The following is a 25,894-nucleotide window of genomic DNA, read 5'->3' as shown; positions in this document are numbered from 1 at the left end:
GCGCATGCCCGTACCAGTCACCAACTCGGGGGAGGACACAGGAGTGCACTGGGGGAGGAGACCCTGGGAGACCCTGCGCCCGATGACGCTTCACAGCCCACACCAGGGTGCAGGAGGCCACGGCAGCAACAGCGTGAGTGTGTGTGATGCCACTGGGCTGCACGCTTCCACACAGTCCGCCTGGGAAACTCTGCCACGTGTGTTTTATCACAGCACATGTCCTGAATTCAAAAGTGAGCCATAAAACACTTAGCAAAGAAGGCTCTGAAACGTACCCACACCACACCACGTCCACAGGAAAACACAATTAGGAACAGATGAAGAAAAAACAAGGATACATGTACTGAAGTATTAGGTGTGATATTTCAAGTAGAATAATTAAACACATCCAGTTCCCGTTTTTAATGGGATTTTTCTAAACACAACGTGTTCCCTACACTCCACATGTCCCTGAAATTAATCGAATGATCATTCGTGCCAGCCCATCCACACGTGTCTACCGTTCCCACGGGTGTCTGTCTCCTCTGCCTGGGAGACACCCGATTCAGTACTGGCATGTGGAAGTGCCAGTTTGGAAATCAGCAGCAGCAGCAGAACCCAGCACCTCTCACCTCCCATTGCTGCCTTTCTCGTCCTCTTCCTCCTCGTTGTCGGACGCCAGGAACGGCACTGCGGCCAGGTCCTCCTCCTCCGGGCGGATGCGCCCCAGCAGGACGAGCCCGTGGATCTTGCAGTCGATGCCGGAGCTCCTGCACTGCTTTATGGCGATTTCGATGTACCTGTGGTACTGGACACAGAGACAGTGAGCTGCAGACTGCTGAGGAGGGCGGGACGCTACACACGTGGAGCACGTGCAACGTCAGAGCTCCCGGACGTCTGTCCCGGGGACGTCGAGCCAGCAAGGAAGTGTCCAGCCGTGGGAGCAGGGTTGGCACCCCAGGGTGCAGGACTCACGCGGGTTTCCTCACAATAATGAAACACTCTGAAGCCTCACTGTGCGACTGTGAACCTGTCTGTCTCAAAGCTTTCTCGAACCAAGATGTATTAAGGAAGAAGATCAAGGTCAGGAAGTTCACAGAGCCTCCATAGTTTTTAAAGCGTAACAAAAATATGTGAGTATCTATAAATCAGAGTGAACAGTATGAAGAGCCCTGTGACTCCATCACGTAGCCGAACAGCCATGAAGGCAGGACCGATCGTGCTCAGGTGTGGGTTATCCTCAGGGAGTTCAGGCAGCGGGCTGCTCAGAAACCGTGGCAAGCAGCACTGAACTAGGGGCATGCAGACGATACCTCCACGCTGCGGCCACCGCAGCCGAAACAGGGTCCCCTCATACCACCCAACACGCCGCCAGCGATCGGACTGCCTCATCAGCATCTCTGCGTCGCTGGTTTTTTCAAACTGGGGTCCCGAGGAGTGACAACCTGTCTGTGATGCCTTTGCCACCGCGGGTGGAAGCTGGCTCCACCCCCGCCCCCTATGCCGTGTTGGCATTACGGCGCTGCCCCCTCGGCCCCCGGACTTCCCGCGAGCAGACCCACACAGCGGGACGCACACGCTGCAGCGCCTTCTCCTCGGCACCTGCTCAGACCGCAGGTCTCTCTGCGATGTCACAGGAGGCAGAGCTCGACCAAACCATCGGGATGCGTAACACAGACTGAGAAATGAGAAATTCCACGGGAGGGAAAGACCCAGTCTCCTTCTCTCCTTGGCAAGGGAGAGGCCAGAGGATTGAGAGTTCAGTGAAGTGGGAAGCGCAGGTATCGTGTGAATCACGCTTCCCACGACGGACCGCAAGTGGGCAGGAATGCGGAGTCTGGGAAACCGCAACACGGACGGGAAACACGGGACATCAGTGATGGCGAGGCGTGCTCACGGCGATGCAGCCACATTGCTTAGTCCTTATGAGACAGGAATGCTCAAGCACATGCTACTGAAATAAGGGCATTTTGGGGACCTGCTTCTGAAGCGTCCAGAAGGGAAAAAACCAGGGGAGGGGACAGATGGAGGGAGATGGTGAAACGTGATTTGCAAACATGTTGATAACTGTTGAAGCTGGCGTTAGGTTCATGGAGAATGCAGCATACCTTCCCTTCCTGGTTGTGGTAGAAAACCCCCATACAAGCCTTTTTTATAGGGAAGGTAATGCTACAATGTCCGGTAGCTTCACAGAATGGTAATATTCTGGGTTGTTTATTTTTTTCAGTCCTCCCCTGAGGGTATGTTTTTATTGAGCTGAGAGAGAGAGGAAGGCAGGGGCCGGGGGGAAAGACAGAGAAAGAGAGAGGAATGAACGCTAATGTGAGACAGACACATCGATTGCTTGCCTCCTGTACGTGCCCCAACCAGGGATTGAACCCACAACCTTGTGGTGTATGGGATAACAAGCCAACCAACTGAGCCCCCTGGCCAGGGCTATTCTGGTTCTCGAGTGGCTCGGAGAGATGAAGAGTAGGTTACGAGTTTTCTGATTATTCAAGATGCTTCCTACATCTCGTACACGTGATATACACTATTCTATACTCAGCAAATATTCTATAATAAGTTGCTGTCTGAAAGTTGACTGGATTAAAGTTAATGCATCACTTAAGAATAATAATCTCTATCATTGATTTAACTAACTCTGTAGCTGTTGATTTGCTTAAAATACCAAAATATTCAGGACTATAATTAATACATTAGACAAGTAGTATTTAGTTACCTAGTGTTAATAAAATAAAATGAACTAAAATTCAGTATCCTTTTCCAGACAAACTCAGTAGTATCTTTCATTTTAACAGTTTGCCAATACACTCATCTATTAACACCACTGGCATTAACTAATCCGACAGACAGTACGTCAGGACACGATTCAACGACATTCAGGAATGACTGGTTGCCCCCAATTCTATTTGCTGAAGACTAAAAGAAAATAAACAAAAACAACAAGCCTCCAGGTAACAGAAGGCTGGACCATCAACTCTGGGGCCTCGGGAAAGGAGCTGGCGCATCCCAGCAACTCCAGACGCAAGTTACCAACCCTTCACCCTTGAACAATCAACCTACCACTGTGGATCAGCTTCCTTTATGTTAACACACCTTGTCTGCCTGTATCTGCACAGACCAAAAGTAAAAATAATAATGAATGGTAGCCCTGGCTGGTGTGGCTCAGTGGATGGAGTGCCAGCCTACAGTCACTGGTTCGATTCCCAGTCAGGGCACATGCCTGGGTTGTGGACCAGGTCCCCAGTAGGGGGCATGCGATAGGCAACCACACATGGATGTTTCTCTCCCTCTCTTTCTCCCTCCCTTCCCCTCTCTCTAAAAGTACATTTTTTAAAAATCTTAAAAATAAATAATCTTTAAAAAATAATGATTGCTGAACTTCGTTTACTCATTTAAAAATAAACTCACTGAATATCAGATAAATAAAAGTCAATTCTTTGAAATCTTTATCCAGTATCATTTCACCAAGTACTGTCCTCACGAGACAATGATATTGACAGTACAGAAAACCATCATAATTTGTATTACTTTAAATGTATTTATCACCACGATGCTGACACCATGTGGAAAGATGTGAGAGGCGGTCTCGCCGCTCTGTGACACAGGGCACTGTTTAAAAGGACCTTCATCGAGCGTCTCAGACAGCGGTTTCAAGAGAGACCACACACTTGGACGTGTTTGGAAAACCCCCTTCTCACCCATCAAAACCAATACAGCTCAGCGCCTCACAATGAGCCCAGCACTGGCGGCCAGGAGGTGTGCAAACAAAACGGCAGCTGCGATGTGGCGTGTGGTCCCAGAAAACCGTCGCGCACAGACAGACACGGTCAAGGACAACGCTGCCCTGGGTGCACAGAGCAGCCCGCCTGCCTCCTCGCAACTCAGCCGGACACCCTGCGGCCGCTTCTTACCAGAGGGAGGGTGTAAGGTGTCTGCTTCCCTTTCCAGCTGATCTCACAAACAGTGGTTCACATGCCTAAGTTTAAAGTGAATACAGTGCAAAGCGTGGGGTGGGCTCAGTATCCGCACAGAAAAGGTCAAAGAGGTCAGCTCATCATCATCTGCAAACCATCAGCAGGGGGCACCACCGCACCCACTTACCTCCGTGCAGTCACTCAGGAGGGGCACGGTGGTGTCGGTGGAGTTGATGTTGATTGTCTTCAGTTCGATCAGGTTATTCAGGGAGTTCCCACCTGGAAGGGAAGGGGGCGGAGAGGGGATTAGACAGGCAGGTTTTGTTGTGCGACAGACGAGGGCCTCTGAACGCATGCACACACTACCTGACACCACGACCAGGGAGGGCATGTAGCTGCTGTCCGCCGGGTCAACGGTCATTTTCAGTCGGTGAACGAGAACGTCGGGGAAAATCTCCAAACGGATCCAGTGCTTAAAGAAAACAATTCTCAGTTAGTACATTTCAGCTGCAACAACAGTATCACTGAAGCCCTGGCTGGTGTGGCTCAGTGGACTGAGCGCTGGCCTGGGAACCAAAGGATGGAGGGTTCAATTCCTAGTCGGGGCACATGCCTGGGGCCCGGTCCCCAGTAGGGGGCGCATGAGAGGCAACCACACATTGGTGTTTCTCTCTCTCCACCCCCCTCCCTTCTCCTCTAAAAGATTAAAAAAAAAAATAGAAGCAACTGAAGCCCGAGAATACATCACAGGGTGTGGCAGAGGAAACTCGCCTCTGCACTGGCAGAAGCTACGGCTGCTCTTCCTCCACTCCCTCACTTGCTTCTCAGGACCCAGGGTGGACCCCGCTCAGCTATCGAACAGGGGGCACAGGGGTCCACATGGTGGAGAGAAAGTCCCTCGCCCCACGTCTGACCTGCATGTCCAGAGTGTGGGACCCCACATGTACATGCAAACCCAGTAACATCCCCAAGGTCAGCCAGGGCGGACGAGAGACATTTCTAACGAGAGCGGAATCTGAAGCAGATGCTCACAATGGGGAGTAAAGACAGCACCTTACTCATTAACGGGTCGGTGAGATAAAACCTGTCACCTGTGCTGTTTAAAATCTCTGACAACAAAAACTGGATAAAAACTGGACGGCACCGTTAAAGTAATTAATGAGCTAAAGTACAAAATGAGGACCGATGGGGCCGTCACAGCGTAGCCGAGTAGGTTTCCAGTGTTTACCTGCAGCTCTGAGAGGTGCAGGGCCGACAGGTGAGGGGGAGGGTGCAGGGCCGACAGGTGAGGGGGAGGGTGGGGGGCCGACAGGTGAGGGAGGACGGAGGGCCCTACCTTCCCCTGCGAGCCGGACGACTGCCAGCAGGGCTCGCTGCCGTCGATGAGCCGGGAGGCCTGGTTCCCAGAGGACGACACGGTGAGGGACTTCACCATGCGGGACCAGCTGTCCAGCAGCGTCCCGGGCGGACCGCTGTGGCACCGCTTCAGCTGCCTGCCGGACCGGCCGCAGAATATGGCCGACTGCCCTGTGTGTGGGGACCAGACAGGTTAGCACAGCGGGGCGGGGCCTTCATGACCGAGACGCTAAGAGCTTCATGCCGCGATGAGCTCCTTCCTGCACGGCAACGCTGAAGCTCTCACACCGAAAGGAGCTAATAAAACGACTTCCCAAAAACCCAGGCAAGACGCTCTCTAGCCGCTAGGAGGTGAAGTTCACACTCTGCTGTGGTTTGTGCCACGTGGCCCTCCCGGCAGCACCCAGAGGCACACGCCCGGGGCAGGTGACACAGAGCTGGGGAGGAGCCCAGAGGCTGTGCGTACAGGGGACATTCCTACTGAAGATGCCTTTACAAGGCAAAGCACAAACAAATGTGCAAAGGGCTTCCTCCTCCACTGGGGGTGAATCTGAAGACTCCTCCCACCAAGGAAGCCTGCAAGGGGCAGACAGACACTGAAGGGTGAAGGAATCTCGGGACCATCAGTTACTGAGGTGGCGGAGGATAATGGGACTGGGACTCGAGGGTCCGAGGGAGGCCAAGGCGGGAGGAGGGATCCAGGGGTGCTGCGCTGGGGGTGAGAGGCTGCTTTTCCCTGGGGCATGTGGCACTCTCCATGGAGAACCCGCAGGTACTCTCGATAGGCTCGTGGGGGGTCTCACGCAGGGTGGGGGGTCTGGGAGTAGGCCAGGAGCTGGAGTCCAGAGCCCACCACCAGAGGGGGGCGGTGACCACAGGAAATGCAGACTTCGGGCTGAGATCCCAGCGGGAAGAAGCCCGAGAAGGAGGGCAGACTGTGCAGGGCCGTTTGACGGTTTCTGCAAATTCCGGCTCCAGTGAAACCACACTGCTGGGTGCCACGGGACCAAGGGAAGCCTAGAGAGTTCCCTATCCCAGTTACCAGAGAGGCCGACCCTCCCCCTGATCTCTGGAGAGATCTCTTGGGCCTCAAACTGATTCGAGAAATAATTTTTGAATATGACGTCCAGCACACAACGGTACGAGAGGACTCCAAAGACCGTGACTGAAAACCACCCGGAAGGACAGACAACAGAGACAGACCCACAGGTGCTCCAGGTGTTAGAGTTACAAGATGCAGATTTTAAAACAACTCCATTTTTAAATGTTCAAAAAAGTAAAACACCGAATAGTTCGGCAGAGAATCAGAAACTGTGTTAAGAAACAACAGAAAGACTAGAAGTGCTCCAGTAACCCAACGAAGAACCCACGGAACAGGTTTACTAGCAGACATCACTCTGATGAAAAGGCAATGAGTAAAAAACACCCAGAATGAAGACTGGGGAGCGGAAGTTTAGAGAGCGTGAACAGGAAGGGGAAAGGCGTACAGGAGAGAGAGCCTGTCCAGCACAGCCGTGGTGACGCTGGTGTTAGCTCACGAGTCTGACCGCGGGGGTCCGTCTGCAGCGCACCCATGCACCCAGTCACCACACTGAACCCCTTACCTCGCATGACGTTGTGGGTCAGTTATACTGCCATAGGGTGGGGAGGAAAATAAATGAAACACAAAATAAATAAAAAGCCCCACTGACCCAAAGAGACAATGTTACGGAGCACAGGTCTACGCACACGGAAAACGTGTGTCAGGGAAACACGAAAGACCACCTCAGACGCAGCGCCAGGGGCAGCGCCAGGGGCAGTGCCGAGACTGACCGGCGTGGACGGGGCGGCAGTCACCCCCTCGGACAGCTTCCACAGAAATAACGTGACCTGAGCAACCGTGGAGCAGTGTGCACAAAGTGCTGGCAGACACCTCGCTGCACAACAGTTTTCAAAAATGAAGGAGAAACAAAGAAATTCTCAGGAACATAAAAACAGAATTCATAGCCACAGAAAAGTAAAGTATGAAGGGCTATTCCTCAGGTGGCTGGAACATGATAATAGGTGGAAAGTGAAAGATGCAGGAAGGAACAGAAAAATTACAGTGTTAAGTATGTAGAAAAAATCTGAACAAATATGCAATAAATACTAATGCCTTGCATGCCTTATATGTGTGTATCCTGACCGGTGTGGCTCAGTGGGCTGGGCATCATCCCACAAAGCAAAAGGTTGAGGGTTTGATTCCCAGACAGGGCACATGCCTGGTTGCAGGTTCGGTCCCCTATCGGGGTGCCTATGAGAGGCAACAAATCAATGTTTCTCTCCCTCTTTTTCTCTCTTTCTCTCTCTCTAAAAAACATAAAATCTTTTTTAAAAATGTATTATGTGTAAAATTTTAAAACATGATCATTTAAATCAGAACAAGGGCAAAGTTAAAGGGATCTAAGGTCCTTGCTTAGGAGGAAGATAAAACACTAAATAATAGGTTTTAATAAGACAAAGAAAAGTGTGTTATAGTAAAAACCATTATTGGTCCAAAGACAGAGTGGAGAAAAGGAGCCAGGAAATGAGAGGACACATACAAATACTGAGAAACTGTTCAATATAAATAAAAAACATCAGCAATTGCCTTAAATATAAATACCTAAATGATCCAAATAATAGACAAAAATCATTACATAGAAACATTTTAAAACTGTTTACAATGTATAAGAAATATATCTAGCCCTGCCTGGTGTGCCTCAGTGGACTGCCAGCACAGAAACCAAAGGACCACAGGTTCGGTTCTCAGTCAGGGCACTTGCCTGGGTTGCGGGCCAGGTCCCCAGTAGGGGGCGTGTGAGAGGCAACCACACATTGATGTTTCTCTCCCTTTCTTTCTCCCTCCCTTCCCCTCTCTCTAAAAATAAATAAATACAATATAAAAGAAAAGAAAAGCTCAAATCAAAATCATCAATTAGGATGGCTGTAATGGGAAAAAAAGGAAAATAAACATTGCTGAGGCTGTGGGGGAAGCGGAAGCCTCTCCACACCGGGGGCAACAGAAGAAGGTACAGCGCCAGGGAGAGCCTCCGGCAGCTCCTCCCGAGGCCCTGCAGCTCCACCCCAGTACTGAGAGCAGGGACGCCCAGGGGTCGGTAGGGAATGTGCACACGTCACCCCTGACTGCAACAAGGTAGGAATAACCCAGTGACCGTGAAAACATACACAAGGAACAAAACACAGTGTATACACATGATGGAACATTACATAAATATGAGAAAGAAATGGATTTCTGACACATGCTGCCATGTGCATGAGCCCTGGAAGCAGAACTCGACGTGAAATAAGCCGGTCATGCCCTGGCTGGCGTAGCTCAGTGGATTGAGTGCAGGCTATGAACTAAAGCATTGCAGGTTCGATTCCTAGTCAGGGCACATGCCTGGGTTGCAGGCCACAGCCCCCAGCCCCCAGCAACCGCACACTGATGTTTCTCTCTCTCTCTCTCTCTCTTTCTCCCTCCCTTCCCTTTCTAAAAATAAATAAATAAAATCTTAAAAAAAGAAAGAAAGAAAGAAGCCGTCACAAAGAGACAAATGTGGGCGGTTTCATCTAGGACACACATGGCAAACACAAGGCCCACGGGCTGAATGCGGCCCGGCACCCTGTTTTATCCGGCCCGGCACCTTGTTTCTACCCGGCGGCAGCACCGAGCTCTTGCTTAACTGTTCAGGAGTAGTTACACGTATACAGCCCTAAAATTACATTCAGCCTCTGAAGGCAATCTCAAGGGTGATGTGGCCCCCAGTGAGAATGAGTTTGACGCTCAACTTAGGAGACACTTAGAAGCATCGAATTCAGAGACAGAAAGCAGATTAGAAGTTGCCAAGGGCTGGGGGAGGAGATGAGGGGCCTTTTTGCTCAACGAGTACAGAGTTTCTGTCTGGAACGATGAAAACATTTTGGAAATAGTAGAGACGGTGGTGTACCGATCCCTGAATTGTACCCTGAAAAATGACTAAAATGGCAAAGCCTATGTTGTATAAATTCTGCCACAATAAAAAAAAATATAGAAGACATACAAAGAAAAAGACTTGCTCTCTATCTATCCGAGTTCACACCCACGCAATAAACCACATTATTAGCTACTTGGGGTCTTCGTAACGTTCTTTATGGAGAGACAAGCAAGCAATTTCCGTGGCCCCGCATTGTTGAAAGAAAGCCAGTCATCAGGCAGGTGGGACCCTCTTCCGAGCTTCATGGTACCCTCTGTGCGGGGCCCGCTGCCTGAACGTGACCATCAGAGAGCAAAGTCACCGCCTCGCTGTCACAACAACAACCTCACCAAGAACACAACTGTCCCGCCGTACCTGGCTCGTTTATTCTGCCGAACGTGTGCCTGGTGTTGTGCTTTCTGGTCTTGAAACATGTTTCACAGAAATCGAAGTCGTCACAGTTCCTGCACTTGAACCTGGGCCCGTTGATGGGGAACATCTGGCAGCCGTCGCACCTGCGTGGAGAGCAGCCGTGAGTCGCTAAGGAAAGGAGGAGGTGCTCACTAAACGTCATTCCACTGACAGCCACCCCGCCCAGGCAGACCCGGCCACAGGCAGACGGGGACTCACGTGACGCCGGGGTGGATGCTGGGCACCAGCTCCATCTCGGACAGGAGCCCCGTCCAGTGGGACTGCTGCGGGAAGTCCACGATGACGTCCTTCCCGTTGGCACTGAAAGCTGGGACAGAGCAGAACCGCCTGAGACGTGTCTGTCACTAGCAAGAACCTGAAGTATAACCTAAACCATACCTTGCCGTGTGACCTGCGTGTCCCAAGGAACGTTTCCGTCTCAGAGAGACACATGGGGACTCGAGGCCCTGACCTGGGGGATCAACTCCACACTCAGAAGGAAGGGTCACGGGGTGAGGGGTGGGGGTTCGGGGAGAGACTTGGGCCAGCAGTGACAACTGTGGAGGCCCGGCCATCGGTACAGGGAGGCTCACTCGACTCTATTCTCTACTTTCGGATGCTTCAATTTTTCCACAGTAAGGTGGGTTGGTCTGTGATCACACCACGTCAGTCACCCACCAGGACCTCCGGGAACGCCAATCACGTTAATGACGTGAAGACGTCTCTTGCCCTCCGATGAGAGCCAGTGCTGCTCCAAGCAGTTCGTTACCTCTAAGCCAAGTTCTGACTTTTACCCTTTACCCTTGGTTCGATTTGTAAAGCTTTGAATAATCTCCTAAGAAAGATGTGAACCCCGAGTGAAATGTTCGATAAGCCACTTGCTCTTGTGAAACTGAGAGACGCCCCCGCCCCGGGCAGCCCCTCCACTGCCGTGGGACAGGAGGGACTTTCCCACGAGGCTCGAACAGAACGGAAGAAGGCGGGATCTCTGTGACACTACGTGAGTCTAACGATAAACTTGCGGCGTACGCACGTGTAATTCCTTCCCAGGCAGCTGCTACCATGGACGTACCGCCCCTTTGAAAGCACACTACCTGTCCGACCTAAACTCTCAGCGTCATGGTAAATGTGAAGTGAGGAGAAGTGTGTGTTTCCAGGTTCCTAATTCCCACCATTTGCACATTTCCGTTAAATTTAGTACTGAATTTTTATTGAGCATTAAGGAAAAGAGAAAAATGGTCCCGGACAGAGGAAGCTGGTCCACATGCAGGCCACTGGGCGGAGCACGCGCACAGCCCCATCGGACCAGGCCCCCGGGACCACGGAGAACACGAAACCACCCAGGCGTGTCTGCTCCAGTTCCAGTTGGCCCACACCCCAACAGCCAGAAGCCCCGGCTGGCACGCATGTCGGCTTCCTCTGCCAACCCTGACTTCTCCCCGGCTCCATTCTTCCAAGATGTTCACTAAGATACCCCTTCTTAGGGGTACCCCACGAGCCCTCTGGGACGCCCCTTACAGGCAACGCCCCGGTTTCCAGGGCGCGCATGCCCCCGAGACACAGCGCGTGAGTACCCCTCCCTCAGCTGCAGGTGCGCTCCTGTGTGGGGGGCACTGACCGGCCACAGAACACTGTCTATCTATCATGAGGTGTTCTGCACACTTGCTTTTCTGACCTTGAGAAAAAAACAAACAAACAACAACAACAACAAAAACGGGAGGTCCTGTCAGCTGAGAATTGGGAGTCCTGTCTCGCAGAGACTTTACCTTTCACGACGCCCACGCTCTGGTGTGTCACGGACCCCCACTTGTACTTCGGCGTGGTCACCGAGGCTTTGACGTGCACCTTGTCGCCGATCTTGATGTGGGAAGGGAAGCTGGGCGGGGGGTAGCCTGCGGGGGGCCAAGGACAGAGGCGCTGCCGTGAGCACTCCAGAGTGCTCATGGACTGGTCCAGACAGTCCATGAGACGGGGAGAAGGCCGGGGACACGCACGCCTGGCGGCTCACCTGCCAGCTCCACGTGGATGTAGCGCACCCAGTAGGTGCCGCCCTTGTGCTGCCAGTCACACTGCACGTTGAGGTCGTGCAGCCCGTCCCGGTCCAGCTTGATCACCTTGCCCACGTCTCCCTCGCACACCTCCTCGTACGTCCGGCAGCACCGCACCATCATCCCCACCTCGGATGGAAAGCGAGGGACAGATGTGGCCCAGCGCACAGCGCAGATGAAGGAACTGCCACTAAGTCACGGTTTTACTCCTGATGGGGGGTGGCACTCAAGGCCCTTGTGTACAAGGGGCACCAGGGCTCCTTGGAGAGCCTTGGGCTCGCTGTTAGAGGCCGAAATGCACTGGTGCCAGAAAGCAAGGGAGCACCCGCAGAGAAACGTGCCCACTCCAGAGAGCGGCCTGATCGAGGGGGCGATGACTGAGATTCAGCAAACCCAGATGGGCCAAGGAAGTCCTCTCAGAGATGGAGAACCAGCTTCTGGCCACCCTCGTCAGGACCAGGGCAGCAATCGGCCATTCAGAAAACCCATGAAACGAAAAACAACACAAAACAAAGCGTCTATCCTGCCTTTCCTATAGAAATGGTGTTATAAAAAGTAACCAGAGTTGATAGGAAAACAAAGAAGAGAGAACAGGTCTCTCTTCTTTGAAGTTTTCTTCAAAGAAGAGAGACCTGTAGCTAACAACTCGGAAGGGACAGCAGGTAGAGAATCGCTACCCAGCAACACACCGGGCCGGGCCGGGCGAGGGTGCTGGCAGCTGTGGAAGCACCAGGAGGGACAACAGAGGGAGAGAGACAGTCTGAACGGACGAGGCCAACAGAGTCAGGGATGAGACCCAGCCCAGCGACACTGCAGGTGGGTCCCTGTGGCGCCTTCGTGCTTAAGAGGCCACCTGGGGCTGGACCCCCCAGCCATCACTCCATGCGCACAACACGCAGAGGGAGGAGGAGGTGGGCTGGCACAGCTTCCGCCACAGATACACGGCATGAACAGAGAGAAGGCAGGGAGACTGGTCTGCATTAGGAGACACTTCAGAGACACATCGCCCGAATGTGAGATGTATGAGCTGGATCGTGTATCTGAATTTTTTTTTTTAAGTCCCCCAAAAAGGTATTTTTGAGAACACTGGGAATATCTGAGCAAGCACTGGATATGAGATGGTATTAAGGAGTTAGTGTTTATTTTGGTAACAGTAATATCATGTTAAAAATAAAATCTGCTCTGGCTGCTGTAGCTCAGTGGATTGAGCATGACCTGTGACCCAGAGGGTTGCTGGTTCGACTCCCAGTCAGGGCACATGCCTGGGTTGCAGGCCAGGTCCCCAGTAGGGGACACACAAGAGGCAGCCACACATTGATGTTTCTCTCCCTCTCTTTCTCCCTCCCTTCTCCTCTCACTAAAAATAAATAAATAAAATCGAAAAAACATAAAAATAAAAAATGTACAAAAGTAAAAAAAATAAAATAAAAAATCCTTTCTCTGTTAGCAATACATACTGACATGTCTACTGGAGAAAATGAGATGATTTGGGGGTTTTCTCTGGAGTGACCTCACAAAAGAATTAGCACAAGAAAGGGTTTAAGTGAGTAAAGGACTACATGACAAGCACAACTAGATTTTATCAGTTAGAAGGCAATGGGAATGACACACGCAAGCAGACACGGACTTGAAAAAGCATCCGATGGGGGGCTGACCAGGAAGCACACGTTGCTGTGGCCACGTCGCAGTGGCCCAGCTACTGCTTGCTCTCTGGCTCTGTCTCGGCCCCAACCCCCCACTCTCAGCTCCCAGGTCCCCGTCTCCAGACACAGGGATCCCCTGTGCCCCCCTCTCCGGCCACTGACGTCCCGAGAGGCTGGAATGCTGGCTGCCTGAAGGGCTGAGTGAGGCTCCCGCTTCCGGCCACGACTCACCTGAATGTTCTCCCTCACGTACACAGCGTAGTCATCGTTGCTCAAAAAGTCTGCCCGCTTTTTGTAAGTCTGGCTCTCGGTTACCACAGCACTGGTGGACTGCAGAGGGTGAGACAGACACTTTTTTTTAGAATGGTGAACCAGATAAACCCACTCAAAAAGAAAGAAGTGTGTGACATACGTAATCTTAAGATGTAAAGCATGAAATATTTACCATATTTTTCCCTACAAATTTTTCTTTTTTTTTTTTTCCGAGCAGGGAAAGGTTTATTCATGGATAAGGTCTACCTTGAGAAGATGAAACAACTAATTCTAAATACATTTGAACAGCTAAAATTCTTCATTTAGACATCTTTTTTTAAAAAAAGATTTTATTTCTAGAGAGAGGGGAAGCAAAGGAGAAAAAGAGAAGCATCAATGCATGGTTGCCTCTTGCGCGCCCCCTACTGGGGACCTGGCCAGCAACCCAGGCATGTGTCCTGACTGGGAATTGAACTGGTGACCCTTTGGTTCACAGGCCAGCACTCAATCCACTGAGCCACACCAGCCAGGGCTAAAATTCTTCATTTAAGTAAGATTAACGGCAATAGCACAGTAAGCAGAAAGAGTCTCAGAAACTGAAAGTACAGAAAATTCCTGAGGCAGTTCCCAAGGAATCCCACAAAAGAATTTACTCAGATCAGAAGTCAAGGTGTCATATAAAGCACAATTTTTTAGTACAGTATTTTCTAATGCCTACCCAACCCCATCAGATGTGGGAGCGAGGGTCTGTGTTAAAGCCAGAGCGCCCCTGCATGCCCAGTAGGACTGTGGAGAGACCCCTGGAGCAGCCCAGAGGTGCCCGGCACAGGACAGGCGGGTGCGGGGGCCCACACATGGAAGCACTGACCATAGCGTAGGCCATGTCGTCGAACTCCTCCATCACCTCCTCGTCCGAACAGTCCTCTGAGCCCGTGTCCATGTCCGAGAGATCCGTGACCTGCGCGTCAGCATGGTCCAGCAGCCAGCCCACCAGGGCCTCCACACCTGCGAGCGAGCACACACAGCACACCTATAGTAGCCCCACGGCACCCACCTGCCTGCGGCCCTCACACACCAGCATCGCTGGCTGCACCTGCGGGCACGAGGCAGACACCGCCATGCGGCACCCACGAGGGGGGCGCGTACCTGGCAAACCTGCGGCGTTCCCGGAGGCGCCGGTGAGAGACTTGAGCGCAAACTCGATGTTCCGCCTGGGGAAGCCCATCTCCATGAGCTGGCGCACGGTGGGCGGCGCGGGGGCCGGCGACTGCTTGCGCTTCTTGGCTCGGACGGGGCGCAGGTGCGGCGCGGGCACGGGCGTGGCGGCCTCGCTGGGGCTGCCGTCCTCCGACGCCGGGCTGGACGGGTGCGTGCACTCCACTGCCAGGCACTGGCACACGGCCAGAGCGGCCGCCTGAGCAGAGGACAGCGGCGATGTGAGGACAGGCGACTGCAGCCTGCCAACCGTGACATGCGGGGAGCCCCGACTCGCGTGCGCATTGAAAAAGGATGGTGCAACCCGACACAGGCGCCTCTCGTAGTTCAGTGCAGAGGGAAAGCACGATGGCCTGTGAACTGCCACCTGGCACGCACAGAGCCTGGGAATTTAGCCAGTTCGCAATGTCCTCTAGAGAAAAGGCTGCAGAAGCAGCCGCCCTGAGCGCTGGGCAGGGCGTGAGCTGAGGGCGTGAAGGCAAAGTGAGGGGCCCAGGGTAGGGAGGGGGTCCCCCCTCAGGACGAAGCGGTGCCTACCACATCCCGCTCCCCCTCTCTGGACAATGAGCCAGAGATGACACGGGACCCATGTGTCACCCAATTCTCTCTCAGCCGCGCAGAGGACAAAGCACCATGCTGTGGGCGAGGCAGGAAGAACAGTGAGGGAACCACACCAGGAAACGAGGTGCTGGGGCTGGGCAGGGCAGCTCCGTCCCCTCCACCGGCACACACAGCGCCCCCTCCCACCCCGCCACCTGCCCGCAGCCTGGCCTCCGTCGCAGGCACCCTCGAGGCGCTGTTTGATCAAACTGAGCGTGGAAGAGACGGGCTGGGAAGAGACCCAGGGCTGCCAAGTACCGAAGTGTCTGCAAGATAGACTCCCAAGCCCTGCACCCGGTGCTCATGGAACCCAGAGCCACTACAATGCAACACTCGACATGCCTGGGATGCTATGAAAACCGTCAGGTACAAGAGGAGGCTGAGCCAGGAATGGAGTGTAACCGAGAGAAAAGACCGCGAGAGCAGCCCCAACGTCAGAATCAGCAACAGAGAAATGTGACCCAACTACCAGAAGCTCAGGGACAGCTGCTCGTGCCTCAGAGTGTGGAGCACGGGAGATGCACACAACTGGCCACGCCGACACACCACGAGCAATGGCCTCACATGGAACCTCACTGCACATCTGCCAGCCATGCGGGGACAGACGTGGACCAGAACAGGGCGTGCAGGGCAGGAAGGAATGCCACAGTCAGCGGTTCCCAAACTGCGAGGGGCAGGGGCAGAAATCAAGCCAAGAGAGGCAGGGCACACAAGCACGAGCCCAGGGGCGCAGGGTGAGCACGCACACGCAGGCACGCGGTTCTCGGTGAGGACCACGGGGAAACAGCACTCGGCCCTGCAGGCCGAGAGCACAAGACCTGCCACGCGGAACCACCACCACGGGAGACAGACACGGGACGTGCTCTCCGGGACAACAGCCCTTCCCAGTCCCCAGAGGACGGACCCTCACTCTGCCTTCCTCTCCTCCTCTCTTCCCACCACGGGGGACCCCCAGCATGACTCGGGGTGCACTCTGCCCAACACCCTCCTCCTCAACGCCCAGTGTCCTCGTCCGTCTCTGCAGCTGCCTGGAGATGCGGCTACGCTGAGGCCACTGCTGCCACCTGGAGCTCTACAGACCTAAGCAGTGGCTGGCCGGTCACTGAATGCCCCCCACGCACCACGTCTGACCTTCACCCGCCCCCCCCGGCCCTGGGCGCGACCACGCTCTGGGGACTGCCGCCAGCCTCCCTGTGGGCGGCCAGAGGCAGCGGCCCTTCCCTCTGGACCCTGGCTGCCCGCCCGCAGGGCCCTGGCCACTGAGGACTTCCACCAGGCGTGTTCTGCCTGCCAAGCTGGGCACCTCAGCTGTTCTGTCTTCATTATTTTCTCCGAATTGTTTATATATTAAGCAGGAAGAAGGCTTTTTAAACATATCGAGTTCCCCACATCTCAGGCCCTGACAGCTGCCACCCCAGACCCGATCACGTATCATCTCCTCTGGGGACACGCGCCCACAGCCTCGGCCGCCAAGCAGCTGGGAGTGCTGAGGTGGGCGGGGTGGGGGGGAGTGAGGGGGGTGAGGGCCCAGAACCCGGCGGTAATGGAGCGTGTCCCAGAAAGGCTTTGGACTGAGGGGACAAGCAAGCCAGTGCGACCCTCACAGGTCAAATGACCTCCTTCCCAAGCAACCTTCCCTGGAAAAAGATCCCTCTGTGAATATTGGAGCACTAACCCATGCTGAGTCTAAGTAGCCTTTTTTTAAATAATTCACAATGAGGCTGAACTCCAACTCCTCCACTCTCTAACTAGTATGATGATGTTCTACAACTCAGAACCAATGTGACACGTCAATTAAAATCCACGACATGTCTGGGAGGCCCCTGAGCTCCACAGGGGCAGAGCCTGTCCTTGGGCCACACGAGGCACAGACACCGAAAAGAAAAAAAGGAAAAAAAAAAGAACATAGAGCAAGAATGTTCTTGAGCGTGAATGCTCTATGAGCAAGAACATTCACATCCAGGGAAGAAGCCAACGTTCACCCAGCGCCGTGCAGGGGACCGAGCCGCCGGGGACACTGCAGTACCTCGAGCTCCTGCTTGTCAAAGATGGCCTTCACAGGGGACGGCTGGGTGGCCGAGGCCAGCAGCTGCTGCAGGAGGATCATCGGGGGCTGCGGCCCCTCGGGAGACATGTCCCCCAGGTCCGGGGACGCAGCTGCGCCGTCATCTGGATCGGAAAACAGAACGTGCGTGGCATTAACGATAATGCACCAGGCGTGCTGAGTGGGTAGGACCTCTGTCCCCTCACGCGCTAGACAAGGCAAACCTGCAAGGCCCAGATGTCCACAACTAGCCTCTGAAGAGGTTCCCACCCCCTGCTTTTTCAGCTGAGCCCTTCGTCAGGGCACCTGTGTCCTTGGAGCCGGCTCGAGCCCCAACCCCTCGCACCAGCCCTTCCCACCTTGCTCACCGCCCCCCCCCCCCGCCGGCACACTCACTGCTCAGCCGCCCATCTGGGGCCCCCCGTCCCCGAGTGCATGCTCCGAGCCCTGGCTCCCCCTGCCAGCCCTCATTCATAGCATGCTCAGGTGCCATCTGTCTGTCTGCCTCCCACTGAACAGCCTCGAGAGGCGGCCAACGCCCCAGTCTGCCACAGCCCCGGCTGCGCAGCACCTGGGCTGGCTGGGTTGGTTTGGTGACAACTTCCACTAATCCTCTAACTGGAAATCTTTCCCTTCAAGGGCCAAAGAGTAAATAGTTCACAGTTATCAGCCATATGGTCTGCCACTGAAGAGAGATAGTGGCCAGAGACAACATGAATATATCCCCATGAAATGGGACCAAACCAGGTGGCCGGGCGCTTCCTCGGGCTGTGACCCAACTCAGCGCCACCGCGTCGGGGACCACACGGCAGCCAGCCGGCCGGACTCCCAAGGCTCTGGGGCCTGACCTCCCACCGTGCTGGGCTACCTTCCAGGTCCCTGCCCCCTGGTCAGCCTCACCTCCCACTCAGCACATTAAAGTGAACTCACAATACCCACGCCCCATACCCCACGGGACTCTCCCACATTCTTAGAGGTACTCCTCACTGGCCTCCCTGAAACAAGCCTGAAATATCAGCCACCTTAGACTTCTCACTGCTTTTCCAGAAGTTTCTCATCTAAAAGACTACACTGTCCATGCCTCCTGGAACCTTTTCCACACTTCCTGTGGGAGATACCTTCTCGCCAGGCAGAGAAGCGATCCTCCTGCCCCCACGATCCTCGTGGGGGTGCTTGTTACAAACACCCCTACATCTCACCAGCCAACTGCTCATCCTTGGTGTCGGCCCTCCCCCGTGGGTCCTGCCACAGCTTTCCACGTGAGCCTGCCTCTCACCCGGGCCCCCGTCACAGAACATCTCGGGAGTTTCCAGCTTTTCCCAGAGTCACCCACAACCCAAGCTCCTCCCAGTCCCTCCACCCACCAGAGATCCCTGGTCCCCTGCCCCAAGGGTCTGCCACACCCTTCAGAGCCCTCCCCAGCCCCAGGCTCCTGGCGTCCCCAGGACATCCATGGAACTGTGTGCACACATCTGGGAGCACTGGCCTTGGACAGAGCAGGCTGGGTCCGAGTCCCCACCCACCCTGACCGCAGAGAGTAAGGGGCACAAACAAGAACTGTCTTATTCACATAATACTCAGCACACTGTCTTTCCACAGATAATTAAAAAACATTTCATGGCTTCGGTATTTTCTGCTCAAAAAGCTCATTGTAGAAAATGGAAGTCACTTTGAAAGTTTAAAGAAAGTCAGCTGAAGTTCCCTGGTCAGTGTCTCAGTGAGCAGATAAACCTACAGCCCAACCACAAACAGGGACACCCCGAGACGTGCTTGTCTGTTCCTGTTCCCATGGCAACGGGCCTGTGTGAGTTTCACCACCAGCAGCAGCTGCACTGAGTACTCCACTGCACAGACGCACTCCTGGTGACGGGCACGTGGTCGTCTCTGGATTCGAGACAGAACATGGCCACCCAAAAAGCTGCAATGTGCGTCTGCAAATGTGTCTTCGAGCCTCGACATGTGGCGCATTCCCACAGGGGACTTGCAGTCAGCAGGCACACAGAGGTCAGTGGACACACACACAGGGAGTACACACGTTTCCTCCAACAGCCACCAGAGGGCAGCAGCAACACCAGCCCCAGGAGCAAGGAGTCCAGGCAGTGCTCCGGGCCCCGAACCAGCGCCCAGGGCCCTGCTGCGGGGCAGGCTCTCACCCTGAGGTCAGGGTACAGCCCGAGAGTCTGCATTTCTGGCCCACCTGTCTCGTACACTGAGGAGCCACCTCTAGCTCCCCACCGTGGAGCGCCCGCCCTCCTCGCCAAGGTACCTGTCTGCGTGGCCACGGCCTCCTGCACGGCGGGCTGGGACAGGATCTGCCGCAGCTGGTCCTGGTGGGACAGCAGCGCCCGGCCTGCCTTCAGGATGTACAGCTTCAGCTGCTGGCTCCTCAGCAGGTCCAGGTCCACCTGTCCTGTGGGAGGACAGGGCTCAGTGGAAACTGGCACCCCGTGTGGGCACTGCTCCCTGCGGCTGCAATGCCGTGTAAATGAGGGCCGCCCCATGGGAACCAGCTGACCGGGCCACGAGCCATCAGGAACAGAGGCCTTGTCTGCCTCTGAGACGGGGCCCGTGGCCTGGGGGGCCCAGGGCTGAGACTGGGGGTTCAGGAGAGCTCCCCTGCCTCCCTGGTCTTCTCCTTCCCTGCTCCCCATACGACTACCTCGGTGGGCCAGGCTAAGGATTAAACAAACAGTTTAACACAGAACTCTGTTAGCTATTCTCAGTACAGTCCAACGTTTCCCAAATGGCTTAAAATTTTTACCCAGGGTGCCACCTGGGCACCCTGGCTGACACTCCCTGCCCACAGCTGCCTCCTCGTCAGGACGGCCACCCTCCCCAGACCAGCCTCTGTCTAACTGGAGGACAGAGCAGTGCCCGCAAACCACCAGGGATCGGGCGGAGGAAGTGCCCGGCACGCAGGCGACCCAAGGAGCTGAGCGCAGCTGTCACAGTGGTGTTCCCAGGCAGGCCAGGCCAGAGTCCCCGGAGGCAACACAGGAGGCCAGGGGCGGCAGGGGACGGAAGAAGCACAGGTGGCCCTCAGGCACCCAGCTTGACTCCCGGGCAGACGGGCTTGCTCCCTGTGACCAGCTAAGGGGAGGGGCGAGCTGAACTCCACACGGGTGTGTGCGCCCTCCAGCCAGCACAGAGAACTAGAGGTTCAGAATTGAAGGAAGTCACCACCGCCAATGCCACAGCAGCCATCACAGCGATGGGGGAAACAGGAACTCAAGGAGATGGGGCAGGGGGAGCCGGAGTTGGAGGTGGTGCCACAAGGATTCCCCACAGGCGGAGGACAGTCGGGGAGGAGAGGGCCCAGAGTGCACTCGGGAGCATGGTGAGGAAGATGGAGAGGCCGGGGTCCAGACAGGGAGCAGGAGTTCGAGCCCCAGTGGTCCCCACCCACCATCCACAGGTGTGAGGCAAGGCGGGTCCCAGAGCAAACGTCCCCACGGGTGCACAGGGAGCGGGTGGGAGCGACTCATCCCCAAACGCTCGCTCAGAATACACCGGGGCGGCCACCGCCAGCACCGAGTCACCCTCTGCATCCCTTACGCCCGCCTTTGCTCAACAGCATCGGTCCATGTAAGCCCCGACAGTGGCCACGCACTAACCTAAAAACCCCTGTTTGGGTGACTTCTTTATTTTGTGCTTTTCCAGTTTGCTTCCCGCGAGGTTCACCAGCTGCGCCCACACAGAGAGCATGGGCTCTGTGAAGGGCAGGTTGGTGATGCTGAACGCCACGGCGGGCAGCTGCGGAGAGAGCGAAAACCGTCACCGCGTGGCCCGGGACAAGGACGGGCAGAATGTTCCGGAAGTTCGCATAACCACGAGCTTAATTCTGAGAGACCTGACATGGCCAGAGTCTGCTGACATCTGAGAACGATCATTTTAAACGACAATGCTAAAGGGAAGATGTTTACATGTATAATAAATATAACCTAAGTTTCTTTTTTCATCAGCTTATCAACAGCACTTATATCAGGATGGTAATTATTATCTACTTAGGCATTTTCTATACATTTCAAGTATACTATATAATGTATGTGTATTTCTAAAACAATCAAAAAGTGTTTTATAGAAACACACAGTCAGAATACAACTTAGGTTACATGAGGATGACACAAACCCCTCCCTCTCCTGGGCATCTCTAGTTCAGATTTCAGATGACAGTCACTGCTACAGAAACCATGTCACACAAAACAATCAAAAAGCATTTTCTACATTGGTTATTTTTTTAATTAAAAAAATTTTAATGTTGGTTATTTTTTTTAAATATTTTATTTATCTTTTTTTAGGGACAGAGGAAGGGAAACAGAAAGAGAGGGAGCGAAACATCAATGTGTGGTTGCCTCTCACATGCCCCCTACTGGGGACCTGGCCCACAACCCAGGCATGTGCCCTGACTGGGAAACGAACCCGCAACCCTTTGGTTCACAGGCCAGTGCTCAATCCACTGAGACACACCAGCCAGGGCTCTACATTGTTTTAAAGGAACCATTTTTAGGCTTTTTAGAAAGTTGAACTACTCGACAAAAATAAACTTCAATTACCATTTTAAAATAATGTAGAGGCTCATGATGCCTGTTAGGTTGCCGCTGCCCTCGCCCGTCTTTTAGGCTAAAACAAGGCGTGAACTACTAATCTTCATAACCCTGGGAGCCAGACCCTACTCATCCGGGTCACACAAGGCAAACCAGGGAGAAAGGCAGGCAGTGTTCCTGCGGTTGGGAAGCCTCCAGAGGGCAGCCGTGACCCACAAGCCCGGCGCTGACGTGAGAGCGCGGTTCCCACAGAAAACCCCTTTGCCTGACCACCCGGGAACGGGCGTGGGTCACCTACCGGCCTCAGCTGGCTCAGCGGGCAGACGCGGCACGCCCGCATGTCGGCGAACTGCACGGTGATCCTGCCCTTCGGGGTGATGCGCGTCACGGTGCCTTCCCCAAACTCCTCGTGCGTGACCTGGCCCCCCAGTCGCAGGCGGCCGTCGATGCCCCCGATGACAGCCAGGACGGCCATGAGGCCGCTCACCTCGGGGCTCTCGCAGTCCAGGGGGCAGTCCTCCAGCAGGGCCTGGGGTGGACAGACAGCTTGGGTGAGACGGACGGGAGCCGGGGAGCTCCTGCGTCCTACCACTTACAGGAGGGGCAGATTCACTTTTATACTCATGTCTTCAATAACTATCACCAGTAACACGTACTTTAAAATGCATCTCTGGAGAAAACCCACAGCATTTAAAAAGATAAGCTCTAAGTTACAGTAACGTTCCGCGGAGGCCAGTGCGCAGGCGCGAACGCCGGGCACCCACCCCGTCAGCCGGCTTGGCCCCGCAGCCGCGGCTCACGGACTGCAGCTGGGAGTTGATGTGTTTGTTGATGAGGCCGTTCCACTGGCCCAGCGAGTGCAGCGTGCGCAGTAGGGCCACCGCCTCCTCCGCCAGGGTGCTGCTGTGGGTGGCTGTCAGCGAGGCCTGGGGCCGGGCCCTCCGCCTCCGCAGGGTGGACTCTGCAGGGAACAGACAGGGCGCTAGGGGGCGCCCGCTCGCCCCGCCGATGCCACCAACCAGGACGTGGGAGGCGGGCGGCCCACCTCTAAGAAAGGGGACGTCGGAGGAGCAGGTGGTGAGCAAGCTGCCCAGGAACCCGAAGAGCTTCTCCACCAGGCCCTTCATGTCCTTCGCCCGCTCGGTCTTGTCCCACGACGGGAGCACCGCTTGCAGGAGATGCAGGGCTAGGATCTGCAGGGGGCGAGTCAGAACGGCCAGCGTTAAGGACAACCAGCATGTGACACGGGAGGAGACGGGAATTTTATTTTCTCTTTCTTTCCTTTCTGTTTCTATAATGGAATTAATCCTGTGAGAATTCTGATGTTCCTTATTTTACAGCCAAATCACAGCCAAGTCAATTAATGGCATAGATGATCAGAGGTTTAAAAAACGAGCTCCTTTACAGATGCACGTACTTATTCAATTAAAAAATAGCCCTGGCTGGTGTGGCTCAGTAGATTGGATGCAAGCCTGCAAACCAAAGGGTCACTGGTTCGATTCCCAGTCAGGGCACATGCCTGGGTTGCGGGCCAGGTCCCCAGTAGGGGGCGCAAGAGGTAACTACACATTGATGTTTCACTCCCTTTCTTAACCCTTCCCTTCCTCTCTCTCTAAAAACAAATAAATATAATCTTTAAAAAAAAATTCGTCTTAGTCTGATTTTCAAGACCTTCACCCACAACCCCTGGGAAGTGGATGAGATTTCACCCCTCACAGAAAAGCCCGTTGAGGACCGAGGCCCCTCGCTCCTGCAAAACCAACATCGGAGAGTGACCTCCTAGCTGCTAGGCGGGATGCTGCCCATTTCTGAATCTCTTAATAAACCCAATTGCATCTCCAAGTTTTTACAAATCTGCTTCGTGTTGGTTCGAGTTCTTTTCTGCACTCACTGCTGAACCCAGCCCCCTAATACTGAGAACCGGCAATGTTGGCACCTTCACGCCACTCCTCCCAGTGATCCCCAAGGTCCCCAAAGTGGCGCCCAGCGGGACAGGCCAGCAGGCACCATGTTACCTGGCGCTGCAGCGAGGCGGCCGTGAAGGGCGCGTGTCCCTCGACGACCCGCATGAGCAGGGCAATCCAGGGCGGGGAGCTGAGCGCGGCGCACATGTGCGGCGTGAGTGCGATGCTGCGCACGAAGCCCAGTGAGCACCAGCCGCGGTGCTGCTCCCGGCTCACCAGCCGGCTCGGCGAGGCTGCGGGCGACAGGGCCTGCTGACATACACGCTCCAGAGTCACCCGCCTGACCTCGATCGACGTCCAATAATTCACCCGCTCCTCCTTTCAATAGATAAGCTGCCTGGCAAATGTACGGTAAGTTCACGCATTCAAAGTGAGACAGAGAAGCGGAAGAAGACTTCTGAGCTGTTTCAAGGAACATCTGACATTTCTAAAACCTTTAAAGGTCGTGTAGTAACTCACACTAGTTAGGAACTATATGTCCTGTTTCCAGGTCGTGGGAAAATGATTCACAATTCAATAACATGATTTGTGGGAGTGCACCTGTTACACCTTTCTTAACATTCAGTGTTTTAAACATCCCCTCTAATGCTCTTTCTACTTACTCTGCACTCAGAATGGCCAACCCGAGCATAAGAAGCCTGTGTTAACAGAAGAGCTTGATCCAACTGAACTCAGCTGAGACCCTACCAATCTGCTCTGCCCTCCATCTGGGTCTGGGCCACCCCCTGCCCTGTGGGGGCCCCGCCCCCAGGGTCCTGCCCCCCTGCTCTGCCAGCGTAAAGGGGCATAGGCTCACTCCTGCACCGTCACACCCACCCGCTCTCATGCACACAAACACCAACCTTCACATGTCCACTCACACCCCACAAGCACACATACTCAGTGTTTACACACTTGAGTGTTTACTCAAACACACTCAGTTGCAGACACATCCTCACTTCACACACCCGTGCCTGCATGCTGTCTCCCTCACTCACACAGTCTCTCATTCACACCCAACTCACACATACTCACAAGCACTCTCACACGTATACACTCATACATGCACTCAAACACGTGCCTGTACATACACACTCACCCCCCACTTCCTAACTGATTCTCCCCAAGCCCTCACACACACTCCAACACTGCAGGGGGCTGAACGGCATCCCCCCAAATCCGTGTTCATCCAGGACCTCAGCACGCAACCTTATTTGGAAACAAACTCCACACAGCTGTAACGAAGGTCCTGGATGTGGGTGACCCTAAACGCACCGGAAGTCCTTCTAAGGGACAGAAAAGGGCACACAGAAGCACAGGGGAGGCGTCCGTGTCCCTCAGGATGTGGCCTCACTCGGAAATAGTCACAGAAACTGTGACCCATTAAGTTACGACGAGGTCACATGGATGAGAGGACCCTAATCCAAGGGACCTGGTGTCCTTACGCAAAGGGCAGTGTGGAGGCAGATGCTCCCCGCTGGGGAGAACGGCCTGTGAAGATGGGGGGGAAATGTACATGGGAGGGATGTCCAAGAGGGTGGGTGAACCACTGCAGCGGGTGGAGGGGGCCTGGGACGAAGGCCCTGGAGGCCCTGGAGGGAACTGGCCCTGCTGGCTGACACTGGACCTTGAACTTGAGGACCCCAGGACGGGAGACGGCAGACCCTTGCACTGTGTCAGCCACATATTTGCGGTGCTTTAGCATGGCAGCCCGAGCAGACTGAATCAGCTACCGAGTCTGTGGTGACTCAGACCCCGGCGCGCCCACAGACCCCGCCACGTACAGGTCTTGTCCGCCGTCCCACTCTCCACCAGCGTCCGCAGCAGCCCGCACAGAGTTTTGGTGGCCTCGCTCTGCATGACGTCGGCATGGACACCCGAGGAGAGACACAGAGTCTGCAGCAAGTTCACGGTGCTGGTCAGCAGCATGGCCGTGGGGTGCGTGTTCCCGTCAGTCTGCTCAGCTTCTGGATTAAAAAAAACACC

General features: G+C 54.6%; 1 protein-coding gene across 2 annotated transcripts in view; it reads right to left on the bottom strand.

The window, feature by feature from the left end:
* Positions 1 to 25,894, bottom strand: part of HERC2 (HECT and RLD domain containing E3 ubiquitin protein ligase 2) — a 191,887-nt gene that overhangs the window by 54,662 nt on the left and 111,331 nt on the right. For both annotated transcript variants that reach the window (XM_036012745.1, XM_036012744.1), the window contains exons 38-56: positions 25,693 to 25,875; positions 23,981 to 24,162; positions 23,011 to 23,158; positions 22,730 to 22,926; positions 22,264 to 22,494; positions 21,036 to 21,174; positions 19,688 to 19,831; positions 17,404 to 17,546; positions 14,709 to 14,976; positions 14,431 to 14,567; positions 13,542 to 13,640; positions 11,628 to 11,796; positions 11,386 to 11,511; positions 9,839 to 9,947; positions 9,584 to 9,723; positions 5,236 to 5,426; positions 4,266 to 4,371; positions 4,087 to 4,178; positions 612 to 787 (exon numbers count right to left, since the gene is read on the bottom strand). In XM_036012745.1, coding sequence (XP_035868638.1) covers positions 612 to 787; positions 4,087 to 4,178; positions 4,266 to 4,371; positions 5,236 to 5,426; positions 9,584 to 9,723; positions 9,839 to 9,947; positions 11,386 to 11,511; positions 11,628 to 11,796; positions 13,542 to 13,640; positions 14,431 to 14,567; positions 14,709 to 14,976; positions 17,404 to 17,546; positions 19,688 to 19,831; positions 21,036 to 21,174; positions 22,264 to 22,494; positions 22,730 to 22,926; positions 23,011 to 23,158; positions 23,981 to 24,162; positions 25,693 to 25,875 — 2,980 coding nt within the window. The remainder of the gene's footprint in view (positions 1 to 611; positions 788 to 4,086; positions 4,179 to 4,265; positions 4,372 to 5,235; positions 5,427 to 9,583; positions 9,724 to 9,838; positions 9,948 to 11,385; positions 11,512 to 11,627; positions 11,797 to 13,541; positions 13,641 to 14,430; positions 14,568 to 14,708; positions 14,977 to 17,403; positions 17,547 to 19,687; positions 19,832 to 21,035; positions 21,175 to 22,263; positions 22,495 to 22,729; positions 22,927 to 23,010; positions 23,159 to 23,980; positions 24,163 to 25,692; positions 25,876 to 25,894) is intronic.

The sequence above is a fragment of the Phyllostomus discolor genome, chromosome 12 (genome assembly GCF_004126475.2).
Source record: "Phyllostomus discolor isolate MPI-MPIP mPhyDis1 chromosome 12, mPhyDis1.pri.v3, whole genome shotgun sequence".
Lineage (NCBI taxonomy): Eukaryota > Metazoa > Chordata > Mammalia > Chiroptera > Phyllostomidae > Phyllostomus > Phyllostomus discolor.
Note: the sequence above shows the minus strand (reverse complement) of the source record. Positions and strands in the feature narration are given on the sequence as shown.